The 27,581-nt window shown below is 38.2% G+C and overlaps 2 protein-coding genes across 2 annotated transcripts; both read left to right on the top strand.

The window, feature by feature from the left end:
* The first annotated feature begins 1,999 nt into the window (after positions 1 to 1,999).
* On the top strand, positions 2,000 to 23,207 carry LOC145491349 (lethal(2) giant larvae protein homolog 1-like). Its single transcript, XM_081470525.1, has 19 exons — positions 2,000 to 2,180; positions 2,272 to 2,369; positions 3,646 to 3,727; positions 8,468 to 8,586; positions 8,954 to 9,097; positions 9,771 to 9,843; positions 10,302 to 10,740; positions 10,995 to 11,064; positions 11,577 to 11,724; positions 12,564 to 12,631; positions 12,946 to 13,255; positions 13,709 to 13,970; positions 14,331 to 14,591; positions 15,081 to 15,302; positions 15,739 to 16,120; positions 19,611 to 20,259; positions 20,694 to 20,762; positions 21,438 to 21,481; positions 23,076 to 23,207. The coding sequence occupies exons 1-18, from the start codon at positions 2,094 to 2,096 to the stop codon at positions 21,456 to 21,458; spliced, it is 3,504 nt and encodes a 1,167-aa protein (XP_081326651.1). The 5' UTR covers positions 2,000 to 2,093; the 3' UTR covers positions 21,459 to 21,481; positions 23,076 to 23,207.
* LOC145491368 (uncharacterized) lies at positions 23,207 to 27,383 on the top strand. The gene has a single exon (XM_081470549.1). The coding sequence runs from the start codon at positions 24,964 to 24,966 to the stop codon at positions 26,362 to 26,364; it is 1,401 nt and encodes a 466-aa protein (XP_081326675.1). The 5' UTR covers positions 23,207 to 24,963; the 3' UTR covers positions 26,365 to 27,383.
* Positions 27,384 to 27,581: the final 198 nt, after the last annotated feature.

The following is a 27,581-nucleotide window of genomic DNA, read 5'->3' as shown; positions in this document are numbered from 1 at the left end:
TTAGTCGGCTTTATTTGTTTATTTTCTTTAAAACAAATTCGCCTCGAGCGACACAAAAGGAGAAATTCTCAATGATGTAGCCACTTGTATGACAAACAGACCTCTCAGCAATAGCTTCTTTCGAATGTCCTATTTCGTTGATCGAACGTCTGATCAAGTCTATCAAAATGCTCTTTTTACAGGATGAAAAATGAATTATGCCTGGTTTAAAAACGAGTTTTTCGTATTTTAATAAACTTATCATTAACGACATTATCTGGTAACGGCTATATATTCATACTAAGCCTTCTTCTATTTTGATGTCTATTTTTCTTTTAATTCCGCCAAAACAAATTTAGTATGAAAAGAATATTCAAAGAATGTGATGGCATCAGAGAAAATTGCCATCTTTCCAGAAGAAGAATTACATCTTTTTATAAAGTAAAGATATTCTTGTTAATTTAACAAAAATTCAGAAGACACTTAAATCGTAACACATTATTTCAACGATCAGTCATCTTTGTAAATATTGTCAATATTTACATGTAAATTTGAAGTATCGATCGCGTCTAAACAAACCCTTGGTAGATTTTCCGCTGATAGCGCTGGCCTTGAGGTCAAATTTATTTTAAGCTGAACTTTCCCACAATAAACCAATCAGCATTATACATGATATCACAAGTAAGAGGATTCAGTGAATGCGCTGAAGTTCCTAATGTTATCAATTTTCGCACGACGGAGATTCACTTAGAATTTTCCCGTATATTTCGATAAGTCATGTGTTGCATTCATTGCTTTGGAGACTTCCGCAATGATTTCACAATGCTTGGCGAGTTCCCCACTCCCCCAACGCTTGGCGAAGTAACAAGAAATTGTGAGAAATTTCTAGAATCTTGAAGGGCCCGCACCCGATGTGGCCGTGGTTAACAAGGAAGTAATATATTGCTTTACAACCAGTATTTCGGGACGCTGTCACGCAAAAACCAACCCGCAACGTAGACAAAACCCAGACAACATTTTCCACAAAGCTTGAAAAATTGCGTCATTGTTTACACAGTATACAGTATGCCTTTTGAAAAGGCATGGCCAAAGACCTTTGTCCAGTCCTGTGAGCTAAATAAAGAAAACATCATTCGTGCTGGCAAGCACGTTTCCAAAATCAAAAGTTTTATAGGCAGCCTTCACTTCGCAATTCCCTTTAGTCTGTGTTGCGGCTGAAACAAAAAAAGCTTTGAAAATCAAATGTTTTATCAGATACCAGTATCTAATTGTTCTGTCGATACACTCAATCCAGTGCTACAAGGCGTCCTGCCGTAATAGGCTGAAAATTTAATGAAGTATTGACTGGACTCAATAACGTTCTTCATTAAATGAGAAACAATACCGCAAAATTACTTCAGTTCACTTGAAGTATAACCTGCTTAAGTATGAAACGTAAATTTTCCTTTCTGAAAAAGTATGCATATTTATAAGGGAGCTATTGACACGTGGGCTATTGAGCCGGAATGAGAAATCAATTCGAATAGGCAATCCAATACGAAGAAGATAGCGAAGAAACTTCTTTTTCTTGCCGTAGTCTATCTTTGCAGAAAACTTCAAATTAATATGTATACAATATTCACAGTGGGGAACTTGAATACGTGCGGTCCATAATTTAACATTTTTGTCCGCAATTGAAAGGGATTGCGGACACGCATCAAAAAAAAAAGTCTCAACTTGTCAAAATTAACTCGCATACAATACGTCCTGATCACGCGCGTCTAAACAAATATTTGTCACAAAAGACACTGCATGTGAACGTTCCCAAACTAAATTTATTCATGGTAGGAAAATTCAGGGCAGTAGGGTTTTGTTTGCCGAGTTTTGCGAAGCCAATCGACGACAGCTGAAGTGTTATTTCGGCGCGCTTTTTAATCCCAATACGCGCTCCGATTGGTCCAACTGGTTTGATTGACAGAGTATCACATGACCCAAACCTCAATTTCTCAAAGGCGTGATTGATTTTCAAACGAGTCGCTCGCTGTAGTCGACTCTCTTCTCGACCTTACTAATAAATTATTCGTGGATCTGTAGTCGCCGCATTTCGGTTCTCTTGCAAGGCGACCGCTTCAATAATGTTTAAGTTTTTTTCAAGGACACGAGACAGGAGCTCCGGTCATCTGAAGGACAAACAAGGACAGGATTTGCTTCTGTTCAACAAGGTTTGGTTTTGGCGGTTTTCTCGTCTTTCTCTTTGAATAGAATGTAACTCCAGGGACATGTGCTCGTATAAATACCCTCAATTTCTTGCAGGCTGTAGAACACGGATTTCCACCGAAACCCTCAGCAATCGCTCACGATTCGGAGCTAAACTTGTTGGCTGTTGGAACAAGCAATGGACTGCTGAAAATGTATCCTTTGGTAGTAAGATAAGAGAGGTTTTTGTCGAAAGCGGAGGTCTCCCACCCTTACCCAGACAGTCCGTTTGGCTTTGTCTCAGAAATGTCTATAACACCTATACGGAATTAAATTGTATTTCCAGAAATGGCAGGATTTTTTTGTCGGTTCGATGCATATAGGAGTTCGAAACTTAGGAAATTCAGATAGATCTATCAATTCGTAGTCAGGATAAATCATGATTTAATTGCATATTCAAGCGAGTACAGTAGTTCGAAAGCCCAAAAGGTAACTAACATGTGCGGCCTTTACACACTTCAAACGTAAACTTTAGGGCTTAGTCATCCGTGATTTCTCTGTTTCTTCCAAACGTCAAGAACTATGAGTCTTGCGCTTCTCAGTTATGATGAAATAGCATCGTGGGAACTTTCAAAACACCATTCCCAAGGGCCATGATTTGCACGCTGTTCTTGCGTTAAACACGAGCTCACTTTAAAATTATGGCTCCTAGATTATCCTTCGCTGTAGTTTTCATGTAGAAATTTAGGCAAATGTAGTTTTCGTTGAGGATAGGAGCTCGTATTTTGCACAAACAGTGCAGATCGGCCATATTCCTTCTTGCGTTTAAACACACGTGTCCTCGCTTGCAAGTAGCTTCCATCGATATGCGTTCGATTAATTCCCACTTTTGTCGTGGCATTAGGCCCCTTGTTATGGTGTGCAGATGGCTGGGACAAACTTGTTTCAGGAAATCTAACCAAGCTGATCTTTGATCAGGACGAGGCAAGCTTCCAGCAACTCTACTCGGAAACCGTTCACTTCGTCTGTTGCTACGAGAGAAATTTTATTTTTGCGAGGAAACCAGCGTGTCGTTTTTTTCTAAATAATTCTAAATGAAGTTAATGTGGTTTCAAGCCGGGCTAAACGAAAGAAACAAGCATAGCGTTTTACGAACTTGGAAACCGAAATTCTTAAGAGGCATTACAACCAAGCAAAATTCTGCGTTGACGATAAACTGAAGATGTCCATGTCTTCGTGGTTCCATAATTCAGCGCACCGTTAATTTTCTTCCATGTTCGATGTTAGCCATCGAGAGCGCTCTTCTCGCTAATTTTCATTATTTTGCACCTGTTTGATGGCTCCACGAGAGTCATCTTGTGATATACGTTTGTCTAGAAAACTGCATTTAGGTATTTTTAGTCACGCGCTCATCATTATTTTGTTTATAATATATTCTCCATTCAAACAGTATATACATCCCTGGTATATTTTCTTTGACTCGTCTGTTAGCTATGGTCGACCTGGAGTGGAGCTTTCTGCTCGTCATCAGCAAGAAACAGTGATTCAAGAGTTACATTTTCTGCCCGAACAGGTAACTAACCGGCGAACAAGTTCTGTCGATCCTTCGACTGCAATCGATAGAGGGGAAAATTGAGGGTGTGTTTTGCAGGGTGGGGCTATTTTGAATGAAATTAGTCGAGAAAATTCTGCTTGTAGCTCTTGCAAAATGGTTGATTTTTACTGTCATTGCCTGAAATATTATCGATTGCAATCTTTTCGACTAAATTGAAACGGCTTTTGCTTTACAGACTGGTTAGCTTCTCACACAGGAAATCAATACAAGCTTATTTATTTTGTCTTGCATTAGAATAAATTTAGGTGTCGATTTCAAACAGTAGAATGACCTAGGTGCTATTTTTATGTTGTGCTGCTAAAAAAATGATCCAAACACGAATCTTCTTTGTTACTTGTAGGTCCTATGTTACTCCTGATTTGTGTTCGTTTGTGATCAAGCGTTTAAAATTTGGTTGGAAAGTAAACAGAGATTCTAGAATTTATCAAAGTATTGATATTAGCAGTTGTTTATAAAGTGAATAAAATCACTTGGCCTTAGTAGAAAGGACTACCATTGCACAATTCATCATTTCTATTTTTTTCACAGAAATTTTCACACTTGCAGCACTGCTAAGCAATAAATTCTTAAAATATATTTTTCTCTAGCACCATGAAATTATATTCCGTCCAACCTTTGCTCAGATTGATTATAGCAGGTCACACTGCATGTTACTTCATGGCCTCTCTGCTTGGGCAAATTTGGTGTAATCTTACATTTCAAAACAGTTCAACTTTGTTCAAGTTCAAAAATTGAAATAGGAAATCCCTATTTCCAGCTCTGACCTTCATTGTAGATTTTTAGTAATGCCTTATATTCTCTCTGTTAGCCCACAGACCTGGTGTTCGGGCACATTGAGCTTAAATTTTCTTACAGTTGCCAAAAACAATATTGTACGTGTACTCTGGTCAAAGTTCGGTTGTTGATCATTTCAAGTTTCAATTCTGACACTCAAAGTAAATTTCCACAAGTCACTTCACATCACTGATTACAAATTTTGCCTTTGTATTACATTGAAGAGATAATCTTTTACAAGTTTTGCTCAAAATGTTAAATGTTGGAATTGTTCCTGCACTAATTGTAGAGCTATTTTGCAAAGGTTTTCTGTATTGCAACAAGAATTTTATGAAATTTCAAACAAATGCAAGTCTAATTGCAAAACAGTCCCATGATAGTCATAACCCTTCAGTTTAAGTCACTGTTAGTCAAAAACCATATTTTTCTCGAGTTGAAGCTAGGTTAAAGTTTGGTTTCCTTTATATCGTCAATGTTTCAAGGGAAACATGCTTAAAGTTGACAATGCATGTTTTTTTTTAGTTAAGGGAATATTTACATTAATTAACATCTTGTTAATTCCGTGAAGTCATGTAATCTGTGCCAGTTAGGTCTCCAGTTTTTGTTCAGAGCTGTGTTTGTACTTCTGGGGTAATTACCATTTACATGGGGAAACCGGAAGTTCCAGTTGGAAAATCAAATGGTTTGCGCCATTCCGTTTGGGAAGCTTCTGAAAATATGGGTTGTGATTTGAGGTGATGCTATTTTTCTACTCTTTTAAGTCTCTCTAGCTGATGTGGATATACTTTATAGCGATTCCCTCTCCCGCAACGTCGCATTCAACTGTTTAATATTTTTGCCTGAAATTTCCAACCAGATGGTTTCTGTAAATGGTAAGCACCCCTGTTTTATTTGCTTCTAGCCAAACTACGTAAGAGGGGCGTGAAGTCAAATGCATGCAGGTTTTTCATGCTCCATTTATCAGGATAGAACTGCTGTGTTTATGCAGTTGGTGATCTTAAAAATTATAGACTTTTTAAGGGGTGTTGAGTTATAAGAGGTATTGGCTTTTTGAGGTGCCATTTGCTGCATTACTAAGACAGAAATTTTATAATTAGAACATACTATAAAGAACAAAAAAGAGAATTTACAATTCTGTACTGCTTTCATGAAGATCATTTGGGTCTATTGTGATGTATTTTGTATTGTAAATCTGCTTGTGACAATTCATTTATTGATGCAAACTTTTTAGTTTTAAGTTAAGTTTTAAGTTGATTTGTTGGTTATTGTAGAGGCTTCCAGTATGATCCAAAGTAAAATGAGTGGTCGGTCCTGTTTTATACATTTGGAACTATGGTTCTCCCGTCAAACCAAACAGAAGTGACATTGTTTAATATGTTAATTACTAGTCTGAAATTTGTGAAATTTTTAACGAAGTTAAACAATCTTGTAATATAACCCAGTTGTTCAATCAAAGGCTTTTGTCGACCTGCTAAATTTGTGATAACAATCGTAATAACTATTTTAAGCAAATTCCGGCTACTCTGTCTTGAATTAATTTTGTTGTAATCATTTAGTTGATTTTGCAAGGCTAACTTATACTTCTTATTGGACACATGATAGGAAGCAAATATATTTTCTTGTAATTTAGTGCTTTTACATGTAGATGAGCACAATTTGAAATATTGCTCCCAAAGGTTTTGTTTTGTAGCTTCATTTTTGTATGTTATACCAACAAATTTTGCTCTCTTTTGTTTTGTGTAAAGAAGGATGGTTGTGATTCGTCTTGTTTGAATTATCTTTGTTTTTCTTTCAATACATCTTACCACAATTGGATGTAGATTACTGTTAATAGCAGGTGACTGTTAGACTTGAGACAAGTTAAGAATTATCACCAGTTTATGTAGTGATAAATTGGGGCATGTAAGTGAAAGAAATTTTTCTGAACATTTTGAGGCTCGAATATGCAGAAGTTTAGAAAAATCGTTAAGTTCAGTTGAACCCAATCTCCTTACAGGCATCTATGTTCATGTACATACAATACACTGGGTCCCAGAGAAACCAGATTCCTTGTAATCTCTACCTGTACACTCTCTCTTGACTCTTAAGTTTCTGTATGATAGCCATTTGACTGTATTTTGTACTGTAAAGTAGAAGGATTGGTAATGCCCTACCATAGAAATCACTAGGTCCTCACTGCAATTTACAATATTCTGTATTACAAATTTGTCACTTGCATATTGTAGATCTTTTTAAAAATTAGAATGGAACCTCGTTTGGACTACTGCTAGTCAGGAATGTGTTAGTAACCAGGGAGTTTTTTCAACACTTAATTGAAAGCTCTTGACCTCAAAAACACAATATATGTTGCTTTCTAGAAATCACCCTTGGTTGTGTCTCAGCTATTAATTATTTTCAGCTTGTCTTGTTAGTGTGTGGGATTGTCAAAAGTTGCCGGCAGCAAGCTCAAGTCACCATCTTTGTTATGATCAGCAGGCTACTGTCCTAGGCTAGTCTATTTCTTGAGAAAAGACAGCAAAATCCAATATCTATTCTAGGAATAGAGCTCTTAACTTCAAAACTATGAGACATTGTGTGGACATGTACCTACAAAACAACGGTAGACAAAAAAAATACAGCTGAAAGAATATTCTTAATAAACCTCACATGTTTGTCATACTGCAATATCATAAATCACTTTTAATATTGGCCTCTGCATATTAAGTTGTAAATGAAAGCCAAATAATTCTAAAGAAGAAATAAACTCTGGATAAATTGTACATGATCTTCCAGTTCTTAAATTGAAAAAGTGCCAATTTGCTAAGTTATCGCAGAATTTGGCATTCCTTGAAATAATTATCAATACTGCAAGGTTGTTCTTTTGATTTATTCCAGGCATCAGTGACATTTATATTGCGTTGTGTAGGTAAATTGCAAACAGATCAATTCAATGCTATGTTTTATTTTGCACGTAAATCAGTTCAAGATAAATGAGACATCCTGTAGTTGAACTCTGTGTCTAAAATGTCACATAAACTGTAGTGTGGAAACACTACTCGTAAAACAGTTTTCTTCCATGAGCACAAATATGGTTTTTCAGGGAAGGAAAAGTAAATATAAAATAATCCTTAAGTTTATGTAAGTTTTATTTATCTTTCAATCACCAATCCCGGCTGAAAACCGTTTTAAATTTGGATGAAAACCAAGAGAGACAAGCAAGAATTAAAAGTTATTCATATACCTCATGTGAGACTACATGATATGTCTATCACTTTAAAATGCCTTTCTCATTGTGACAACCCAAATTTCACGATAAACTTCTAGTGATAGTTTTCAGTAAGTACATTGATAAAGAGATGATGGTTAGGTGTTAAATCAAATCTGCATGTGCATCTGATAAAAACCCAAATACTGTAATAGACCTGTGTGAGAATGCTTACTGTCACCTACTCCAAAAAATTATCCGTCTGCTTCTAATTTTTGGGAGAACCCTGTTGAAGATCGGATTTGATTTATTTTACAAATGAAGAAGCCCTAATGGTGCTCTGTCAGCAGAAGGACGTTACATAAGCATGAAATTAGTGTCATGGGAAAAGAATGACAAATGTGTTTGTACAGTTTTTGGAGTGTTTTTGTCACTTCCAAGTTGCCTTCCATTAAAACATTCTTCTTTCTTATAATATGGTAGGGCTTATTTCCTCGCGACAGTTACTTCAGTTTTGCAAAAGTTGAGCAATAAAAATTATTTTGAAAACACTAAGGTGTACCAAATGGGATTATTTCAATATGGTCTGTGCCAGATAAGCCATCAGCATGCAAAATTAAATGCTCCTTGAACAAAAAAAACAAAACAGAGAGAACAATAGAAGCTTTTTATTTTTATGTTTGGTTACTTAAGCATGTTATGTAAGCTCTCCTCATGAATTGTCCATGGAATATTTCTAGGGACGTATCATCAGTGTCTGTGATGATGGAGAACAAAACACAATTCACCTTTGGGAAGTCAACAAAAAGGAAGGAAAATCAGTTCTGGAGGAGGTGAAGACATGCACTCTAGAGGGAAGGTAAAAAATCGTTTCGCAATGGAACATGAAACTGTAGCTAGTCTTGCCAAGAATATCAAAATTGGACTTTGAAACTTGAAAGTGGAAGGTCATTCCTAGAAATCTATGCCTTTGAAACTATAAATTACCTTTTGTGCCTGCCAAAACATTGTATATAATTAAATACACTGCCCATGAACATGTAGTTATAAGGCAGTTAAATTTTCAAACATACAAAGCAAAAATATTTGGATCCTTGATCTTGTTTTCGTAAGCAACTGTAAGGCTTTTGAGCAGTGTCTTTTCTTGTTGTGCTATGAAATCTCTTATCTGCAGGGTTCCAGCATCATTTCTAATGCTAATTTTACATTTTGTCTGGATCTTCTAGACTAAAGAAGATCTCTGTGTGCTGTTTATCCATGAAGACCAATCGTCTCTACCTTGGCACAGAGGGAGGTAACATCTATCTGTTGGACATCAACTCGTTTGAGCTTCAGGAATACATCATTTACCAGGATGTCGTGATGCAAAGGTTGGTGGGATATCTGTGAAACTGCATTTTACTTGCGTTCTCATGCCTATGACATCTCAAGAAAAAGTTCCCTTCCACACTTATATTTGTATTTCATTTGCATGTAGTTTTCAGGCAAAAAACCCTGAAATTCCACCAAACAACTTTCTTATTTTCCATAGAAACCCTGATAGCATTGAGAACATTTCAGCTGAAAAGACTGACACAACAGAATGTTTTTATTGATATTGTTGACAAATGACAAGGTTGAATTTAAAATGTGGAAAGTGAAGTTAAAAACTTATTTAAGAGGAAAAAGGGCATGTAACACTGAGTGTGTTCTGTAATTCGGCCAATCCACAGTAAAACATTAATCACTGTATCATTTTAAAGGGATAGAGCTTTCAAGTGGTCATATTTTGTTATCTCGATTGGTAATTTGAACATTAAGTGAAAACAATAAATGTTATTGTTAAGGTGTGTAGACAGCAGGCGAAAAACAAGGTATTGTTCAAGACCAGCCCATCAATACCCTAATCCCCTGGGTTGTTTTCATAATATTCAGCATAACCAAGACTTACATTTGCATTTCTGCTATTAATGCACTTGGCGATCTTAAAGGTCACTCTAGAGACAGTGATGATTATATTTTGGAGCCATCAGTTATTAGCTGCTAATAAAATCTTGCTCTTAGTGTCCAAGAGGAGAGCAAGACCAATGCAGGTTCTGTGGAGGCCATCCAGGAACATCCAGAGGATTCCAACAAGGTGAGAATGCAGCCGCATAAACCTCTTTGAGCTGCATGCTTTGACTTATTCAAGTTGTTTAATTAGAATTTGGAGAGTCTAAGTATTGGTGTTTGGAGCTCAGATAGTGCAGTTGTTTGATTTCTTGCCTGCTGGCTATGAGGCTTGAGTTCAGTTTGGGGTGAGAATTATATGGATGTGAGTTTTCCTCCCTCCTCAAAAACTGCCATTTTTACAAATTCTTTTTTGACATAATTGAAGGATCTAAAACTGCAAACCGGGCTTTTACATTTGGAGATAGAGCATTAAAGACCTCTCTATTGTACGGGTAAGAGTGGTTTATCACAAATGCACCTTCAAATATTGGCATTTTTCGAGTAGGAGCTTACTGGAATGAGGGAACTACAACAACTCATTGTGGTTTCTGTGTTCATGGATCACTCTGTTATAGACTTCTGATTGAGAATCTTGTTCTGTAGATTTTGATTGGCTACAAGAAAGGCCTGATTGTTCTTTGGAATCATGAGAGATGCAGTGTCCAAGCCACCTTCAGCGTCCAATCCTCTGATCAGCCACAGGAGGTGGAAAGCATCAGTTGGCATTCTGATGGAACCAAATTCATCAGTGCTCACGGTGATGGCAGCCTCACAAAGTGGTCGGTTGAAGGAAGCCCAGAAATACCCAAGGCTGTTACCCCTCTGGGACCCTTCCCTTGCAAGGCTATCACCAAAGTGGAGTGGAGTGATTCTTCTGTGTTCTTCAGTGGTGGGATGCCTCGTGCAAGCTATGGTGACAGGCACTGTGTGTCGCTAATTCAAGATGCCAACTTGGTTGACGGGGGTGACAACACCCCGCAAGTTGCATTTGACTTTACCTCGCGTGTTGTGGACTTTTTCACTGTGAAAGCCAATGGAGCGGGTATGTGTGGATAAAAGGGAAACAATTTTTGCTTCCCTAGTCAACTTCCAATAAAATTAGGTGTGTAACCGTCACTTTTGCTCGATGGTTGGACCATTGTGGGCAATTGGCTCTTGCAGTTTACAGTTAAGTTCAAGCACAGACTAGTGGAGTGCTTCTTGATCGTAAGGCAGTCATTTTCCTGTGAAGGCCTTCCATTCTGTTAAAAATAAGATTTGCTGTTGTCTAAGACAATTCTGTTTGACTTTTTATAGATCCAGCTTATTTGGTTGTGTTGTGTGAAGAGGAACTGGTCGTCATTGACCTGATCACCAAAGAAGCAGGGTAAGATAAATGATCAGAACTTTATTTAGTACCTTTATATCATAAAAAAAACATTATGAATAACATATTTGTTAAGAATTGCACACAAATTGAGCTGTGAAAGCCAACCAAAGACAGAAAGAAAAAGATGACTGCCATGCTCAAACTTGTGAGCTTGACTTGTTTCGCTTCCTAGAAACCACATCAAGTTAGTCATTTTGGCACTTATTTTTCTGGCTGTTATGTTTAAGTGGTAGGAGTTATCAAACTAGTTTTCTTTCAACTGAAGGGAACACACTTGAGGAATGCATTATTGAATGTGCATCAAATCAAAGAAAATCCTATATAACTCCAAATAGAAAGCATTTCATCATTTCAGTCTGATTTTCACCAGGGATGTCATAGAGGATATAACAAATTCTCATACAGTTTTTGACAGCATCTCAAACAAGTAGATCACATTTGGCTTAATATTTTGCTAATAGCCTGATCAATTGATTGATTGGTTGACTTGTTCTTGATCATTTGCACAGGTTCCCTACATTCATGAAACCTTACCTGGTCTGCCTGCACTCTTCTCCAATCACATGTTCATATCACAGCCATGACTGTCCACAGAGTCTGTTTGACCAAATATTAAATGCTGGAAAGAAACAACTGCAAACTGACTTTTCTAGTGAGGTAAGTTATGTAGTTGTTATTGTTTTGTGCAATGGTGTTAGGTGTAGTGATCAAATGGTTTGCGCATTGACCTTTGGGGCATGAGGTCCAGGTAAGAGTCGGGCTGGCATAGTTGGGGTGGGTTATGGTGTAAGAGACTAGAGACGTCTCACAGCACCTCTCTAACCAAGAGTGTAGATTGTTACCAGTAGCTTGTTAAGGCAATGTTGTCAAGACGGTGGGTGCGACCTGTGTTGGATAAGCATCCCATGGGGGGGGGGGGGGGGAGTGTTGATGATTCTTCAAAGGGTCTGGTAATAGGTCTTGTAAGGTCTTCCATGAATGAATCAATGCCCTTTGAGAGAACAATAGAACAAAGACAAGAAATAATGTTCCTAGCCCCAAAGTAATGTAGCTACCATTCTATGAGGGCAAACAGGATAACAAGCTTCTGAGAGCTGCTGCACTTCTGTCTTGTCAAAATCATTAGAGGGATTACCTTGTGAATAAAGCCTATATAAGGGGATTAATTCCTTGCCCTGCATTCTCTTTTGATCTTGAAGCATCGTGCTACTTAAACCAGAACTAGATGAGGCAGTGTACAAACAGGGTTCTTACACACAGTGAAAGTTGTTGATAGGCCTTGAATTTGAAAATCAAAATTTCATGCCCTGGAAGTCTGTAAAAAGTACATTGGGTCGTAAAAAAACATGAAATTTGTTGTTGAACTGTTTGACTAAGAAGGACAAAAAAAACACAGGAGGCAAGCTGGCCTAACAGTTAACATTTTTCAACATCTAAAGACGTCAGATAGCTTGGGTCTAGGGATTTTATCTGAAGGAAGTTTCATTTTGTTGCAGAGCTGGCCTATTACAGGTGGCAAACCTTTAGTTGAAGGTGGAGAAGCCAAGGACCTTCTTGTAACAGGGTGAGTTATTTTTGTATTTGCGTTTCCTTGTCCTTTCCTGGTCCAGCCAGCTGTTTCCCTTACATGATGGTGAAGCAAGGTGCTTTATTCTCACTGTACCACTCACCCATCCGAATGACTCATATTAGTGACCTGTTGGGGAAATGGGGTAACCTGCAATTTACTCGCATTCCGTCAAGAATTGCTGGAACTCTCCCAAATATAAACAACAGGCTTTTAATTAGTGCACCTACTTCAGGAGATACAGCTAGCAAAAAATCTAACTTTTGCTAGGCATGTTTTGATTACATGAATTATGTTTCTGTTTCTTGTAGACATGAAGATGGTTCCATCAACTTCTGGGATGTTTCTCAGCTTGAAATGTGTCTCATTTACACTCTCCAAACTGCCAAGTATTTTGTTGGCGAACATGAAGGCCATGAATCCGAGACCAGAGATGCAGAAGAAGAAGTTTGGCCACCATTCAAGAAAGTTGGAAACTATTGCCCATACTCCGATGATCCACGATTTGCTGTGACCAAGATAATCTTGTCGCCAAAAGCAAAGAGCCTGACAGTGGCTGGAAATGGAGGTCAAGTTCTCATCTTTGACCTGTCAGAGGAAGAAACCAGCGTAGAACTTCAGGTATGACACAGTTACTTTGTACCAATCTTACTTCAGGGTTTGCACGGTATATAAAGTTGCTTTAAGCTGGAAACATTCTGATATCTCTATCAATCTTGTAAATTACTTGGGTTGATGACTCCCCGATCATAATAAATCAAAATATTAAATAAAGCACTTAAAGTGTCATTTAATTTAGCACTCACTGCTGTGATAATTGAGGACTCTATGAATCGAGAGACAAATATTGGAAACAGAACTAAAAACTGGTTAAAAATCCCCACTGGTTTGAGGCTGACCAGTTGGCTATTTAAATAAGATGCGGAGGAGTTGAATTCGGGACCCCCATTCACAAATTCCATCCTTTGGTTGAACCTGGGACCTCCAAATTTGAAAACCAGCAACCTAACCACACCGCCTTCTCCAATCATGCATATCCATTAAATATACTTATTATAATTTATTTCCTATCAGATGGTGGAAATCGACTTTACTGAAGACAAGGAAAATTTCCAGTGGAAGGGTCATGGTCCCTTGCTTCCCAAGGAAGGTTCAGTCACAGTTCCTGCAGGTTTCAAACTGCAAACTGGTCTCCAGCTTATCCCAGCTGCACAGGTCAGTGCACTGGTCGTGGAAACTCAATGGGGACTCCTAGCAGCTGGTACTGTTCATGGGTTCATCTTGTATGATTACTTAAATAAGAAGACAGTCACAACAAAATGGACAGTCAGCCAAGGTAAGCTGTGCTTTGAAGTTTTTTTACTCTAATAGAAGGAAAAAAATGAAGGAAGAAGCTTGACTCTCCGATGTATTCATCAGTATCGTAAAATAGACACACCTTAAAGCATGAAGCTAAAATTTATGCTTGACACGGTTATTCGCCCAATTCAAATTTTGTTTAATTCCATACGGTCATTTTGTGATTTTTATCTGCTGTTGTTTTCTAGTCCTCTTTTGTGGTAGGTTGAAGGTTTTGTTTCATCCTAAATACAATTACACAATAATAATGTGTCATATGTAACCATCATTACGTAACAGAGTGCAAATCTCTGACAAACATGAAGATTAATTCGCATTTGATACTTTCTTGTTCAAGAAACGGACAATGGAGAGCATCTTTCCAGAAGAAAATCGTTGAAAGAGAGCATCCGGAGATCCTTCCGTCGGTTACGTTCTCGTAAAGGATCCAGGGGTGGTGCAGAAAGAACACCCAAGAAAGAAGGTGAAGCTCCAGCATCCCCCACACCAGAGGCAGTGGCTTCTCCAGTGTCACGCCTTGTTGAGGAAAACCGTGTAGATGAGAGTGTGCTAAGCATGGTGCGCTGTTTATACTTTGTTGACACCTTCGTCAGGGATGGTAAGGCATTGATTATCAATTCAGCTCACATTTGCTTACATTTGATTAGAGTAACAGTGCTCTGGCTAGCTGTTATCAAAGTTGTCTTTCCTAATTTGGATATGATTTTGCCAGATGCTACCAAAGTTTTGAAAAATACTGGATAAAATTATTCTGCAAGGCAAAATAGAACCAGTGTTTTGGGGAAATTGCACAGGACTACCCTGATGGAAATGGTTTATAGTCAACTGAATTTGAATTAGTGGCCAGCTGTCAAGAAAACAAAATTTCCATTCTAGGCTGGTGCAGTTTTGAATCTGTTTGTCATGTTTTTTTTTTTTCTTTTTCATGTGACATTTCTTTTCTTTCTCCATGTTTGTCATGTTTTTTCTTCATTTTGCAAGAGAATGATTATGAAGCAACTTTATAGCTGGGACAGTGGCCTTTTAAGGATACCATAATTTTCATTTGCACTTCAATAAACTGTTGAACCCAAACCTTTGTCCTCAGGAGTACATCACTGTCCATCGCTCTGGGCCGGAACCAATGCAGGCCACATCTATGTGTGTTACCTGACCATCCCTGAAGGAGAGAAGAGAAGTGAGGAGGAGGTTCAAGTAGAGATCGGCAAAGAGATCAAACTGAAACACAAAGCACCTGTTGTGTCCATGTTTGTTGTTGATAAGGATGGAATGCCACTGCTAGGAAATGTCATGGAGGATAAAGATAAAGGTAATTTTCAGTGCGTTGTTCACTCTGGGGGATATAGGATGAGTAGCTGGCCAATTTTCAAATTGGCCTCTGGATTGCACAGTCTTGAGTTTCATCACTGACCAGGATCATATGTTGTGTTCTTGGGCAGACAATCTACTCTTTTAGACTGCAGGACTTGAAAAAACCTTAAATTCTGTAAGTGCCCAAAATAATTGAGACACCTCAAGAAAATGACACCTTGAGACGATTAACTCCTTATTTTATCTCGAATGCATCTAGCTATAATTTTCTGATCCACTCGGCCACCCAATCCAATATTCTGTGGGTGCTCTGTGCAGTCTTGAAGAAAAAAGCAAAACCATCATTTGTTTGTGGGGGAGGTGGGATGTTTTATTTTTATTAACTTTCAGGTCAGTGGTTGATTTTTTCCCTTTTGTTTTTGGCAATCTCTTAGAACCTGACATGAGCGGAACACATTCCTTAGTGATTTGTTCTGAAGAACAGTTTAAAGTGTTCAGTCTACCCCATCTGAAGGCGCGTAACAAGGAGAAGCTCACAGCCATTGATGGCTCAAGAGTGCGTAAGATTGGCCTGATCAATGTGAGAAGCAAGAATGATGATTCTGGAATGGTTTACCACTGCTTGGCTTGTGTAAGCAACCAAGGAGATTTGATCGTCTATTCCATTCCAAACCTGAAAATCCAGATCAAGGCCTCTGCCATGAAAAAGTCAGATGTGGACGCTATTAGATCCCTGGTGTTCTCAGTCAGTGGTCAAGGATTCTATCTCAGTTCAAGAAGCGAGATGCAGCGGTTCACACTCTCTGCAACAGACTTGTAAGTGTGGTTTTTATTAAGATGTGTTTAATTGCTGTCAGTAAGTGACAATTGCAGCAAACCATAGTAGTCATAGTAGAACCCATAGTAGTCCTCAATAATATTTATTTATCAATACGATAACTGCAGAAATTCTCAAGTGCTCATTGGCTAATTTTCATTGTTAATAAGTGGACAGACACATGAATTTATAATTGAAGGGGTGAATGCAAAACCATGCTAAGTGAAGATTTGGGTGAAAAAAAAAATTTCGCGAAAGGGTTTGAATGTTTGCATGTGGTCTTCAATGTAATAGAAAAACGCAGCCCTGTATTTTTGTCGCTGGTTTTTGCTTCGTTTTCGAGTTATAACGTATGCAAAAATACTTGGCTTTTCCTAGCCATGTCTTTAGCAGTTTATTTGTTGAACAGCAAACAGGCAGACTGTTTATAGTGTATGAAGTCAAAATCAAATCTCACAGCATATATAGAGCGGAAATCTGGGAACAGATTGTTTACATCAGCTATTGTGACGTGAGCACAACACGTGAATCGATCGAGCGGCAAACGAAATATCATCGAACAAAAAAGATATGTGCCGCATTAGAGCTCTGTCAACTAATATCTTAAGCATTGTGTCAAAGTACCTTGTATGCCTGCCTGGTGGTTGAGAGGCATCATAAAGCCTTGATAAGCCCGTAAGTCATCAGCACGTTTTAAAGAATCAAAATGTGTTCTGAAACTTCGAAGGTAGCCGATATACTGTAATTGTGTTATCGGCATTTGAAGTCAGATCGAGCCAGGCAGCAAAGTCCAAGAGCAGTTCTTGCCCAAGAAAAATACCCTGTGGTGAGTTGTGGCCCATTTGCCAAGCGTTGCTAGTGTCAAAGTTTGGAAAGTGAAAACTGGTTTTTGACTTATAAAATTTGTCTTGTATCGACCGCCATGTTTTCCCTCGCACGAGGTGTAAAGACCCTTCCCAGCACGCATTGCGATCACATTCTGCTCGCGCTTCTCGAACTGGTAACTAGATTGTTTCGGCTTTTTTCATTTAAAGATAATAATGACCAACAAGTAACGATTGATTGTAACATAGATCTGTGATCCAGGTTGCGTTGATTTTATTTCATATCGGCATGATTTGTAGTGTTTTGAACTTCTGGGATCAGTGGACATGCAGATGTATGGAGACCCGTACATTGCGCAGAAGGGTTAATTTGTTAATCTGTTAGGCGGTGCGTGACATAAAGCTACGATCGCGTTTGTCGAAAAACATGTATTTATCTCGTGATTTTTAGCCATTTAAGACGTTGCTGTATTTGGAAAAGTGCTTATTTGATGTTTATTTGTTCAGTGCAGATAGTCATTGTCCCAGATAACCAAAGTAAGTTCCAGATGTTAACACTATTTTCCGGCCGCCATATTTTACCTATTTAAACCTGAAATCAACATTTTTGAGCTTATACGTTGCGTGAAATTTACATTTTGCTGTTTTCTAAGTGAAATCAACATCCTTGCCGTCACGCGTTACGTGAAATCAACATTTTTGAGCTTATACGCTGCTTTAAATCAACATTTTCTGTTTTCTAAGTGAAATCAACATCCTTGCCATCACGCATTAACGTGAAATCAGCATTTTTACCTATTTAGACCTGAAATCAACATTTTTGAGCTTATACACTGCGTGAATTGACATTATGCTGTTTTCCAAGTGAAATCAACATCCTTGCCGTCACACATTAACGTGAAATCAGCATTTTTACCTATTTAGACCTGAAATTAACAATTTTTAGCTTATACGTTGCGTGAAATTAACATTGTGCTGTTTTCTAAGAGAAATCAACATCCTTGCCTTCACGCGTTAACATGAAATCAGCATTTTTACCTATTTAGACCTGAAATCAACATTTTTGAGCTTATACGTTGCGTGAAATCAACAACCTTCCCGTCACGGGTTAACATGAAATCAACATTTAAACCTTTTTTGACCTGAAATCGACATTTTTGAGCTTTTACGTTGCGTGAAACTGACATTTTGCTGCTTGCTAAGAGAAATCAACATCCTTGCCGTCGTGCGTTAACAGGAGTCAACGTTTTAACCACTTTTGACCTGAAATCAACAAATTTGAGCTTATAGAAGTTGCATGAAATTGACATTTTGCTGGTTTCTAAGTAAAATCAAAGTCCTTGCGGTCATGGCGGGCCGATCCCTTGTTATAATAAACCGAGGCGAGACTTCGACCTATAACAAAGGCTTGGGCGCTAGGTATTTTAATCAAAAGTGAACTTTGTCGAAAACGCTCCAAATTTTGCATGCAGTTTTGTTTAGGTATGTTTAACAATGTCCCGGAGTTTTTCCGCTAAGCTTCACTTCGTTTTCGAGATATTGCGTATGCAGAAAAACCACTCGGTTTTCCTAGCGGCGTCTTTATAAACGAAGCAAAAACCAGCGACAAAAATACAGGACCACGTTTTTCTATTACATTGAAGACCACATACAAAAATTCAAGCCCTTTCGCGAAAATTTTTTTTTTCACCCAAATCGTCACTTAGCATGGTTTTGCACTCACCCCTTCAATTTCTGCAATGCATGAACGAGCCAGAGTAGACAATTTGACAATTTGTCATCGTAAAAAGAAAAAAGAAATTGACATCAGTTTTCATGTGTCTGTCCTGCTATTGACAATTAAGTTTGTCATAACATTGTCAAAGTAGTCTACCTTGAGAATGTTATGACAAAATTCATGATCAATAACAGGACAGATGTATGAAAAACTGACATCACTTTATTGATATTATGTAATCATAATTTAAAGCAGTTGTCAAGTTTATTCAACCTTGGCAGTTGTTATTTTGAAAACTATAAAGCCTTGGAAGAAAAATATTACCTCAATTTTATACTGATCATTACTTCTCATCACTTCCTAAGCTTGAGATTTTTTGAGATTCAAGGTGAATAATTATGTGCCAGTGAGAAGGCTGTATGCCTGGCAAAGGAGTCTTTGTACTGAATTTGGTTGTTAATCTAGTCCAACTTAAAGAGACAAACCAAATCTCTGCAATTCTATCTTCAAGCTGAAATGTTAGACTTCATTTCCAGTAGTGATGGAAAGAGAGACGTGAAAAGAAATGGTGATATTTGCTATGCTTCTTATGAATGCAGCTAAAAAAGTATTCAGCTATCAGTTACTTGAGCTAAAATCTTAGCCCGTAGTGAGATCTGAGGTCTTCACTGTAGCTTTTGTTTCTGACTGATAAATCCCTTTCTTATTAAAAGGAAAGCATTTTATTATCCCAAGCAAATGGGTGATGATATATTTATTACTGGAAATGCTTAAGATCAATTAATAAAATTATGTCACCTTGTAGAAACCAACACTGATCTGCCACTTTCTGATGTGAAGCAGCTGAAGCATGGACATGCTCCATGTTACCATTTTGAATGGTGTCTGCTTTTATGAGGTGCTTTATAACTGTTCTGAAATTCTTTGTTATTCTGTTGGTTTTTACAGGTTGAAACCAGATTGTGTGTTGGAGCTTGCTGAAGGAATGAGACCCCCTGAACCAGAACCCGAAGTTGTTGCCGAAGAGACCGAAGAAGACAAGAAGGAGAGAAAGAGCTCAACATCCAGTTCATCCTCTTCATCATCATCTTCTGATGATGAAAAAGATGAAGAAAAGAAAAAGAAGAAGGAAAAGAAGAAGAAGGAAAAAGCTGAAGCTGTCGCAGAGGCTGTAGCTACCCCTGAAATAGCAGGAGAAGTTGCGGCAGAGGTGGAGGCAGAAGTGGAGGAGAAGAAGGAAGAAGTTGAAGATAAAAAGGAGGAAGTTGAAGAGAAGAAGGATGAGGTGGAAGAAAAGACAGATGATGCTGCAGTCGTATTAGCCAATGAAGGAGGAACGACTGTGTCAAAGGTTTTCATTTCTGAACAGCGATCATACACCCACCAGTCATCCTCTTCGGAGGAAAAAGGTGTCCCAGAGCAAACGTTTGGTGAAGACATGAATATGTTCTCATCTTCTGAAACTTCATCTTCAGTCACCACAACCACCCGTGTCGTCAGCTCTAAGCAAGTGTTCACCTCCTCCTCTACCACGCAGCGAATAATCACATCAGAAGGAACTACGATTGAAACAATTGAGAATGGTGAATCTGAAAAGGTAAACTACCTAAATAATGTGATACCCTTTGTTCACTTACATCTATCTGTTCATGACCCAATTGACTGTTACCATACTTAAGAGTTGTTGGCAATTTAATCAGGAAGCAGCATGCCGGTGTTGTTTGAGGGTGCTTGATCTAAAATCTGGAGGTGTCTGGTTTAAATTCTCAGTCCTTCCACCAGCTGGAGTTGTTCTTTGTAGTCCCAAGTTAAATTACCCCACTGTGCTATTCAAATACTCAACTGGTCAACGTCCTACTAGTCAGCAATTTTAACCAGTTTTGTTCTATTGCAATATTTGTTTGATAATAAAGTGTTGTCAATAAGCACAGCATTGCTTCAATGTAGCTACTTTGACATTTAGGCAACATCTCAACATCCTTTTTTGGTAATGGAGGTCAGCTAAATTTGCTGACTCTGTTGTCTTTTCAGCTTATGTTGAATGACCCTGATCTTCAAAAAGCAGCTGAAGATATGCTTAATAATGATGCCCATGATGAGGTAAGGAAAATTATATTTCTCACTGTTTTTTTTCCCAAGCTAACAATCCACTTTAAAATAGCCACATCTACTGTATGCTTGTTGATTATATGTATCACTGGTTCGATCAAGTCATACTTTCCTTCGTGATTTTTGATACATCCATGGTTGCAAGTCAGATACCAAGAGTAACATTTCAGGAAGAATTTTATGTCAGAATGGTTTCTTCTTAAAGCGATACTGATTGTTTGGTTTTTCTTACTAATTGTAGTGAAAATCTGAAAAAAAATTATTTACGTCAAGAAGCATATGAATCTGGTTGTGGAATACTCATTCATTCCATGCTGTAAACTTTGCCATTGTGCTGTGTTGGCTCTACAAGATGAAACAAACCATCTGAAACAGCCTTAGGTACCAAAAGGAAATCGTCCAAATAGCACTCTTATTTTGTTAAATTGGATTTTTGTGTACAAATGCAGATTAGATTTGCTTGAAAAAGAACATGGACGGTAGTAGGTGACTTTGTTTTGATGGATGCCTTTATTGAAGTGTGTATTTAAATATAATTTATTATGCAGTTTAAATTAATCGTTATTCTTGTTTAGAATAAGCTGCTATTTACAGCTGTTTTTTGTTTGTTAAATTGTTGAACGCTGCTCTTTGAAGAGTGCTTATCTTTGCCATAATTGTTTTTAGGTTGAGCAAGCTTCCAGTTGAGAAAGGCATTCATTTTAGAACAGGTCTAAGTGCAGTTACTTTCTTTTCATTGTTTGTTTTGGCATTTTTGTGTTTGTGTTATGACTAGTTAGTCCTCAGATTACCACCTCCAAGGGATTTGTTTTTTCCTTTTTTATGACCACACATGACAACTTGGTAGAGGTCTACTTTTTGTTTAACATTTTAAGAAAGATAAATCTTCAAGCTGGCAATCCAAGCAACCGTAAAACAAATTTGATAGACTGGCCCACCTAGACTAGCATAGCTATCTGCGGGCCAATCCAGCTGTAAAATGTAGGTTTTATTAAGAAATAAAATGATGATGATGATGATTTAAAAAAAGGCAGCAGTTTAAGATATAAATTTAAGTTGTAGATGGAGTTAGGTTGCTTTAAAATAAACATTCAAAAAAATAAACGTAAGAGCACTATATGTCCAGTGTAGAGTGATCCATCTACGTTTTCCAAGTTAAAGAATGCCAACTATAATAAGGTTTACACAAAACGTTGCAGTCTCCAAGAGTTTCTCTTTTGTCGTTCTTGCATATATTATCAAGACACTGCTCATTCCATACTGTTGATATCTTGAAACGCTGCTCCAGTTTTTTCTTTTTTTTTTTTTGTTTTTCTTCAATAAGAGTGTATTTTAATCCATTATGAAATGAAAGCTTTGTTTGCTGTCACTGAATTTTCTTGAGACAAGTTATAATAGAACATGGTTTTACTGAGGGCAAACATGCCTATTGTTCATCGTGCTATTAAAAGTTTTTAAAACATTTTTCTTTGAAAATGTGTCATTGAACACTTGTGGAAGTGCTCAACATGATAAAGTCATAAGCCTTTAATGCACAACTGAAAATTGACATTAACAAGAACTAATTTCTTTAACATAAGTATAAGGAATTCAAACTCTTCAAATAAAAAAAGGACAAAACAGTGTTAAATTTATACTGGACTTAACTCGTTTTGGCAAAAATCTTTCTCGAGAACTAATTTAGTAAACCGAAATTGTAAAGATACTGTGTATAAGATAACTTTGCCTTGATCTAGGGCATGACTCTTCATGTATAATATTTTTAGCATCATTCATTGTACCCTCAATCCTCATTACTCTTAGCTGAATAACGAGTGCCTCTCTCTAAAACAAAATACAGGCAAATGTGTGTGTGCCTTGAGATTGGTTGATAACCCATAGGAATGGTGGCACTGGAGCCAGCAGTTAGTTTTAATGGTCTTGTTTTCTTCCCCCTGCAAATAAAATTATAATGTGAAACCTTCACAGAATATTTTGTTTGTTAGTATGCAAATGCATGCATGCGTCTGTATTTGCAGTGCCTTGCCCCAGTTGTTGTTGCGGGGGGGGGGGGGGGAGGTAGTGTTGCTTTATGGCACAAAAATGTTTGAACATTTGGCTCAACAACAGGAAAAAACAATGGAAAAGTCTTAAAATCTGTCATCTGCCCCTTTGGTCTCTGTTCCTCCATCGTCGTGCGTGGTTTATTGAAGTGATAAACCATACAAATCCTGACTAGCGCTTTACAGTTAAAGCCAATTTTTGGGCCTTCCACTTAGTGAAAGGTAAGGCATTCTCTAACGCTGTTTATTCTTCTCCTAACAGATGGACTCTGTAGATTCTTCTGATAACGACAGAGAACTCACAGCAGCAGTCAGGGGAAAAGGATTCAAGAGCCCAGGAAAACTGTTTATAAAGAAAAACACTGGGAACGAGGGAACCGAAACTGCGGGCTCATAAATCTTGATTTTGATGTATTCACTATACACTAGGGACTTGGATTTAGGAGGCATTTATTGTTTTACATCTCTTCTCCTTGATGGAAAACTACAGCAGCCTTTCAGACGTTTTTGTAGTCAACAGACCATAGTAGCTGTTTCACGTCTTTAGTTTAGTTAGTAGTAGCTTTTTTGTCTGTTTGCATTGATTTTTTTTTGTCTTCATTTGTTTGAGAATCCGAAAGTATCGGAATATTTTCGAGAAGTACGTAAAAAGCAAGGTAACAAACTAGGAGTGTAATTGTTTTGATCACAGATATTCTTTGAGATTGCAGAGATGAATTCGAAGCTTGGCTAGAAGGAAATTTTTGGATGTCTAAGGCATCTTTATTTAACTAATCTTCTTCCCCAGACCGTTTTATTAAGGGACAAATCGCCTTCTGTTCTGGTTAAGTTTCGTACGAAAGCTTTTCCCATAATTAATTGCACACCCAATCTCTCTCCTGTTTTCATCTCTGAAATTCCCGAGGTACATTGCGCCTCTCTTTTCAGTTTTTTTCTCAATTGGAGTGAACTTTTGACTCGCTTGTTTACTCGTTCGTCTGTTTGCAGTCAAAACACGGCAAGAGTTTTTGCTAAGTCGAGTGCCCTGCACTTGAATTAGATTTTTAACTGTAGGATAATTGTTTTAAAGAGTGGCTTCAATTAAAGGTCGTACTTGTAAACTTCTAGTATTTGTGATTCTTGGGTCTTCCAACAGATTGCTCTCCCTCCCTTTGTTTCCCTGCCTCTTGGGAGGGTGGCAAAGGGTTTTACACGCGATGCGTGACGAGGACGAAACTTTGGGTGACGCGTGATAAGCAAATACCCGAATTTAAAGTGGGAAAAGTTAACAATAGCTAAAATTATATGCTACGTGAATCATGTTACTTCCCTCTCCTGAGCAAGAGGGTTTCAAAGCTGCTTGAATTTTTTCTAGTCTGTTCCAGGCGGTCGTATAGTCGGGGAGCAGCGCAAAAAACACGGCGAGAGGAAAATACTGTGCTCAACTAAACGGAAGTCTTGACAGCCTATGAGTTGTACTCCTCAACCACAACTAAATACTTTGTAGAGGAAAGCTTGAAATTTTAACCACTGCTTTTGTTAAAAGTAGGTTGGTTTTAAGGGTCATCCTTCCACAACATATGGTGGTCTGACGCAACCTTTAACTCGGGGAGGGAGAAGCGGGATTTTTTTACTTCCTGTCCAAATATTAAAATTTTCGATCCCCGTACGACATCTGTTCAGTTCACATAACTTGAAAGGAGTGGCAATCCTCTCTAGGCAAAAAGATGGCGACTGGTACATTTACCCACAGTTTTTAGCGCAACCCAGGCTACTCAATGACCTTTGTACAGGGACAAATATAAACATTTGGCTTTCTTAGTGCCTTATAAGCTGTGTAAGTTTGCAAGGCATTGTAGTAAAATGAACAGCCGCCATCTTTTTTCCTACGGTGGATTGTGAACGATAAGGGACCCGACGTGGGAAAGTTGGCCTTTTTATTCCAAAACATCTCTTGTCAATCCCTTTAGGATCTCCTCACCGGCAGCGATGCCCCTAACCATCTCAAGCTTATAAAAGACCCCCCTTCCTTGCCAATACCCTAAAACGCTAGCCCGTTAGTACACTTGCAGAAGGCAAGAGGACCTTTTCGCGCCGGAAGTCTGGGCTGATATCGGGTGTACTCGGGGGACTGGGCTAAATTACCAAAATGGCGGCTGATTGATTCAACTATGGATCGACTCTCATCTCTGGCTTTCGAGGCTGTCTGTACGCCGCATAATAATAATAATGGATGTAGCGTACTACACGCTGCATGCATTGAAAGGGACGTTACTACATGTAAAACTATTCTTTGTTGTAGTCCAAGCAAACTGGACACGGCAATAGCCTTGAGGGTAAAGATGGCAAAGAACTCCAAAGCCACGTGTGACACTTCTGTAACAGCAAGAGATCTTGTCAAAGGTAACAACGACGCCCCAGAATTGTTAAAAATTATCGAGAGTGCCGACAAGAACACACAGCAATTGTCACTCGTGCATGAAGCGGCACGTAAAGGTAGTGTTAGACACGTCAAAAGAGTTTTAAAGATGGGGGAAAGTATTGACGAACCTTCGCCATTCCGAGACGATGGATCGGCCACGCCTCTGTTACTTGCTGCAGCCTCTAATTCATGTCGAGTTGTACGATTTCTGGTTGAAAATGGAGCAGACGTTAATGGAAAAGACAGAGGTAGGAGAGGAGTTCTCCATTACGCAGCAATGGGAGGAAACAAAGACACAGTCTTGTATCTTCTCCGCTTGGGTGTTCCTGTCGACTGTAAATCGACTTGGGGAAAGAGTGCGTTACACATGGCAGCTGGTAAGGGTCACGCTGAAATTGTAGGCATTCTCACTCAAAATGGAGCTGATCTCCAATCTTCTACCGGATTTGGAGACACGCCTCTCTTACTTGCTGCAGAAGAAGGTCATGTTTTATGCGTAAAGGCACTTGAGCAAAATGGTAGCAGTGTAAATGTCTCAAACATGGCCCTTTACACCCCACTTCACAACGCAGCTAAGGAAGGATACAGAGAAGTTGTGAGTTACCTTCTACGAAGTGGGAGTCGTGTTGATACTACATCTGCTAAAGGAGAAACACCTTTGAGCTTAGCAGTGAGAAAAATTAATAACAAAGACACCGTTGCATTATTACTTTTGTATGGAAGTAGTCTCAACTTGTGTGATCGATATGGACGAACACCTCTTCACTATGTTGTAGAAAAGGAAGTCGCTGAACTTTTAGTTGAGAAGGGTGCTGACCTTCATGTTAGAGACTTTGAGGGGAAAACACCACTGTTCTTAGCAGCATTAGATGGTTACGAAAAAGTTGTTGAGTTCCTTATCGAAAAAGGAAGTACTATAAACACATCTAGTGGTTCAGGTGACACGCCCCTCCATGAGGCAGCAATCAGGGGGCATGTCAACATAGCCCAACTATTGCTACAACATGGAGCTAACATTAATGCAAGGAGAATGACAGGGGAAACTCCACTCTTTCTTGCTATCATAGCTTGCAAGTTTGAAATGAAGCAACTCTTAATTTCATCTGGTGCTGTTATGAACATTTCGACTTTTGAAGTTCAAGAGGCTTAAGGTAGCCAATAAATATAATAAATTGGAAACATGTCCTTTGTTTCTTTAGAGTTACTGAAAAAAAAAATTGAAGTCTGGAAGAATAAACCAATGTTGGAGTTCCATTGTCCTGAAATTAACCCAGTAAAACTATAGACAGAATTACTTCATTTTTCAATAAATAATCCCAACTTGAATAAACAGATGTCTCTCTGTATTGTCAAGTTATTACCACAGCAAAAGTACCCAGAAAAATTCCATAATGATGATACAGCTATGAAGCAATCCCTATGGTACCCCAGTTATTGATGTCTTCAGAGACCATGATCTCCCAGAGGAGGGGGCATGCTAAGGAGACTTGGGTTAAATGTACTGTGATGAAAGAGTATGAATTTTAATACCCCCTAATAATCTCCTTGAGAGGGGATAATTTATACCAAAAAACTCCTATATCAGGAACCACAGTTAAACCCAAAAAATTATATGTCTACCTTCACTTAAAAAAAAAAAAACACAAAAAAACCTAGAAACACCAATGTTTTAAACAGTATTTATTCAAGTTCTTTGCTGTATGTACATACTTATTTCACAGTCTGTCTTTGCTTACAAATCTCTAAATTTTGATATGAATTTAATAATGGTTTGAATCAATAAGAAGTCATTAGGGTTACTGAGTGTAAACCTGTAGGTTAGCCCCCAAAATACCTGCCAGAATCTCACAATCCAAATGAACTGAGCAGAATTTGAAACTGTCCATAATCGCAACTACATAAGGCACAAATGAAATCTCCTACTCCTGGCCTAGCTGATCAATTTCAATTCAAGATATCACTGGTGCCTTTTAGTCAGCACAAAGAATCGCAACAGAAGAGACTTTGGGTCCTTTGGGACCCAAGGCTGCTGACCTACTCTATCTAATATAAAGGAGGAATGATGCAAAGTTTTTAATAGTTTATGTTCTGACTGACAGTTAGTTGTGAAGTTTCTTCTACTCTACCATCTTTGTATGTCATGCTTATTTTTGCTGGTGCATTCTTGGGTGAGCCCCATTTTTTTATTATAAAATTTTGATTTTAAGAGTAAGATGCAACTTTTTGTAAAGTTTAAAAAAATTCTGTCTAGGGGGTTGTGACAGCCACCTTAAGTTTTTGAAAAAAATAGAGTGGCAGCGGACCCACTTGACTTTGCAAAAAGCTACATCTTATCAACCTTATCATATATATCATAATTCAATAATA

Source organism: Orbicella franksi, chromosome 6 (genome assembly GCF_964199315.1).
Source record: "Orbicella franksi chromosome 6, jaOrbFran1.1, whole genome shotgun sequence".
Classification (NCBI taxonomy): domain Eukaryota; kingdom Metazoa; phylum Cnidaria; class Anthozoa; order Scleractinia; family Merulinidae; genus Orbicella; species Orbicella franksi.
This window is presented reverse-complemented; position numbering and strand designations above follow the sequence as displayed.

What these genes read in the sequence shown, in the direction of transcription:
- LOC145491349 (XM_081470525.1), top strand. Translation starts at nt 2,094, where the DNA reads ATGTTTAAGTTTTTTTCAAGGACACGAGACAGGAGCTCCGGTCATCTG. An exon ending in AAACTGACTTTTCTAGTGAG is followed by an intron (nt 11,725 to 12,563) that starts GTAAGTTATGTA and finishes ATTTTGTTGCAG; the next exon opens with AGCTGGCCTATTACAGGTGG. An exon ending in CATGGAGGATAAAGATAAAG is followed by an intron (nt 15,303 to 15,738) that starts GTAATTTTCAGT and finishes GCAATCTCTTAG; the next exon opens with AACCTGACATGAGCGGAACA.
- LOC145491368 (XM_081470549.1), top strand. Translation starts at nt 24,964, where the DNA reads ATGGATCGACTCTCATCTCTGGCTTTCGAGGCTGTCTGTACGCCGCAT.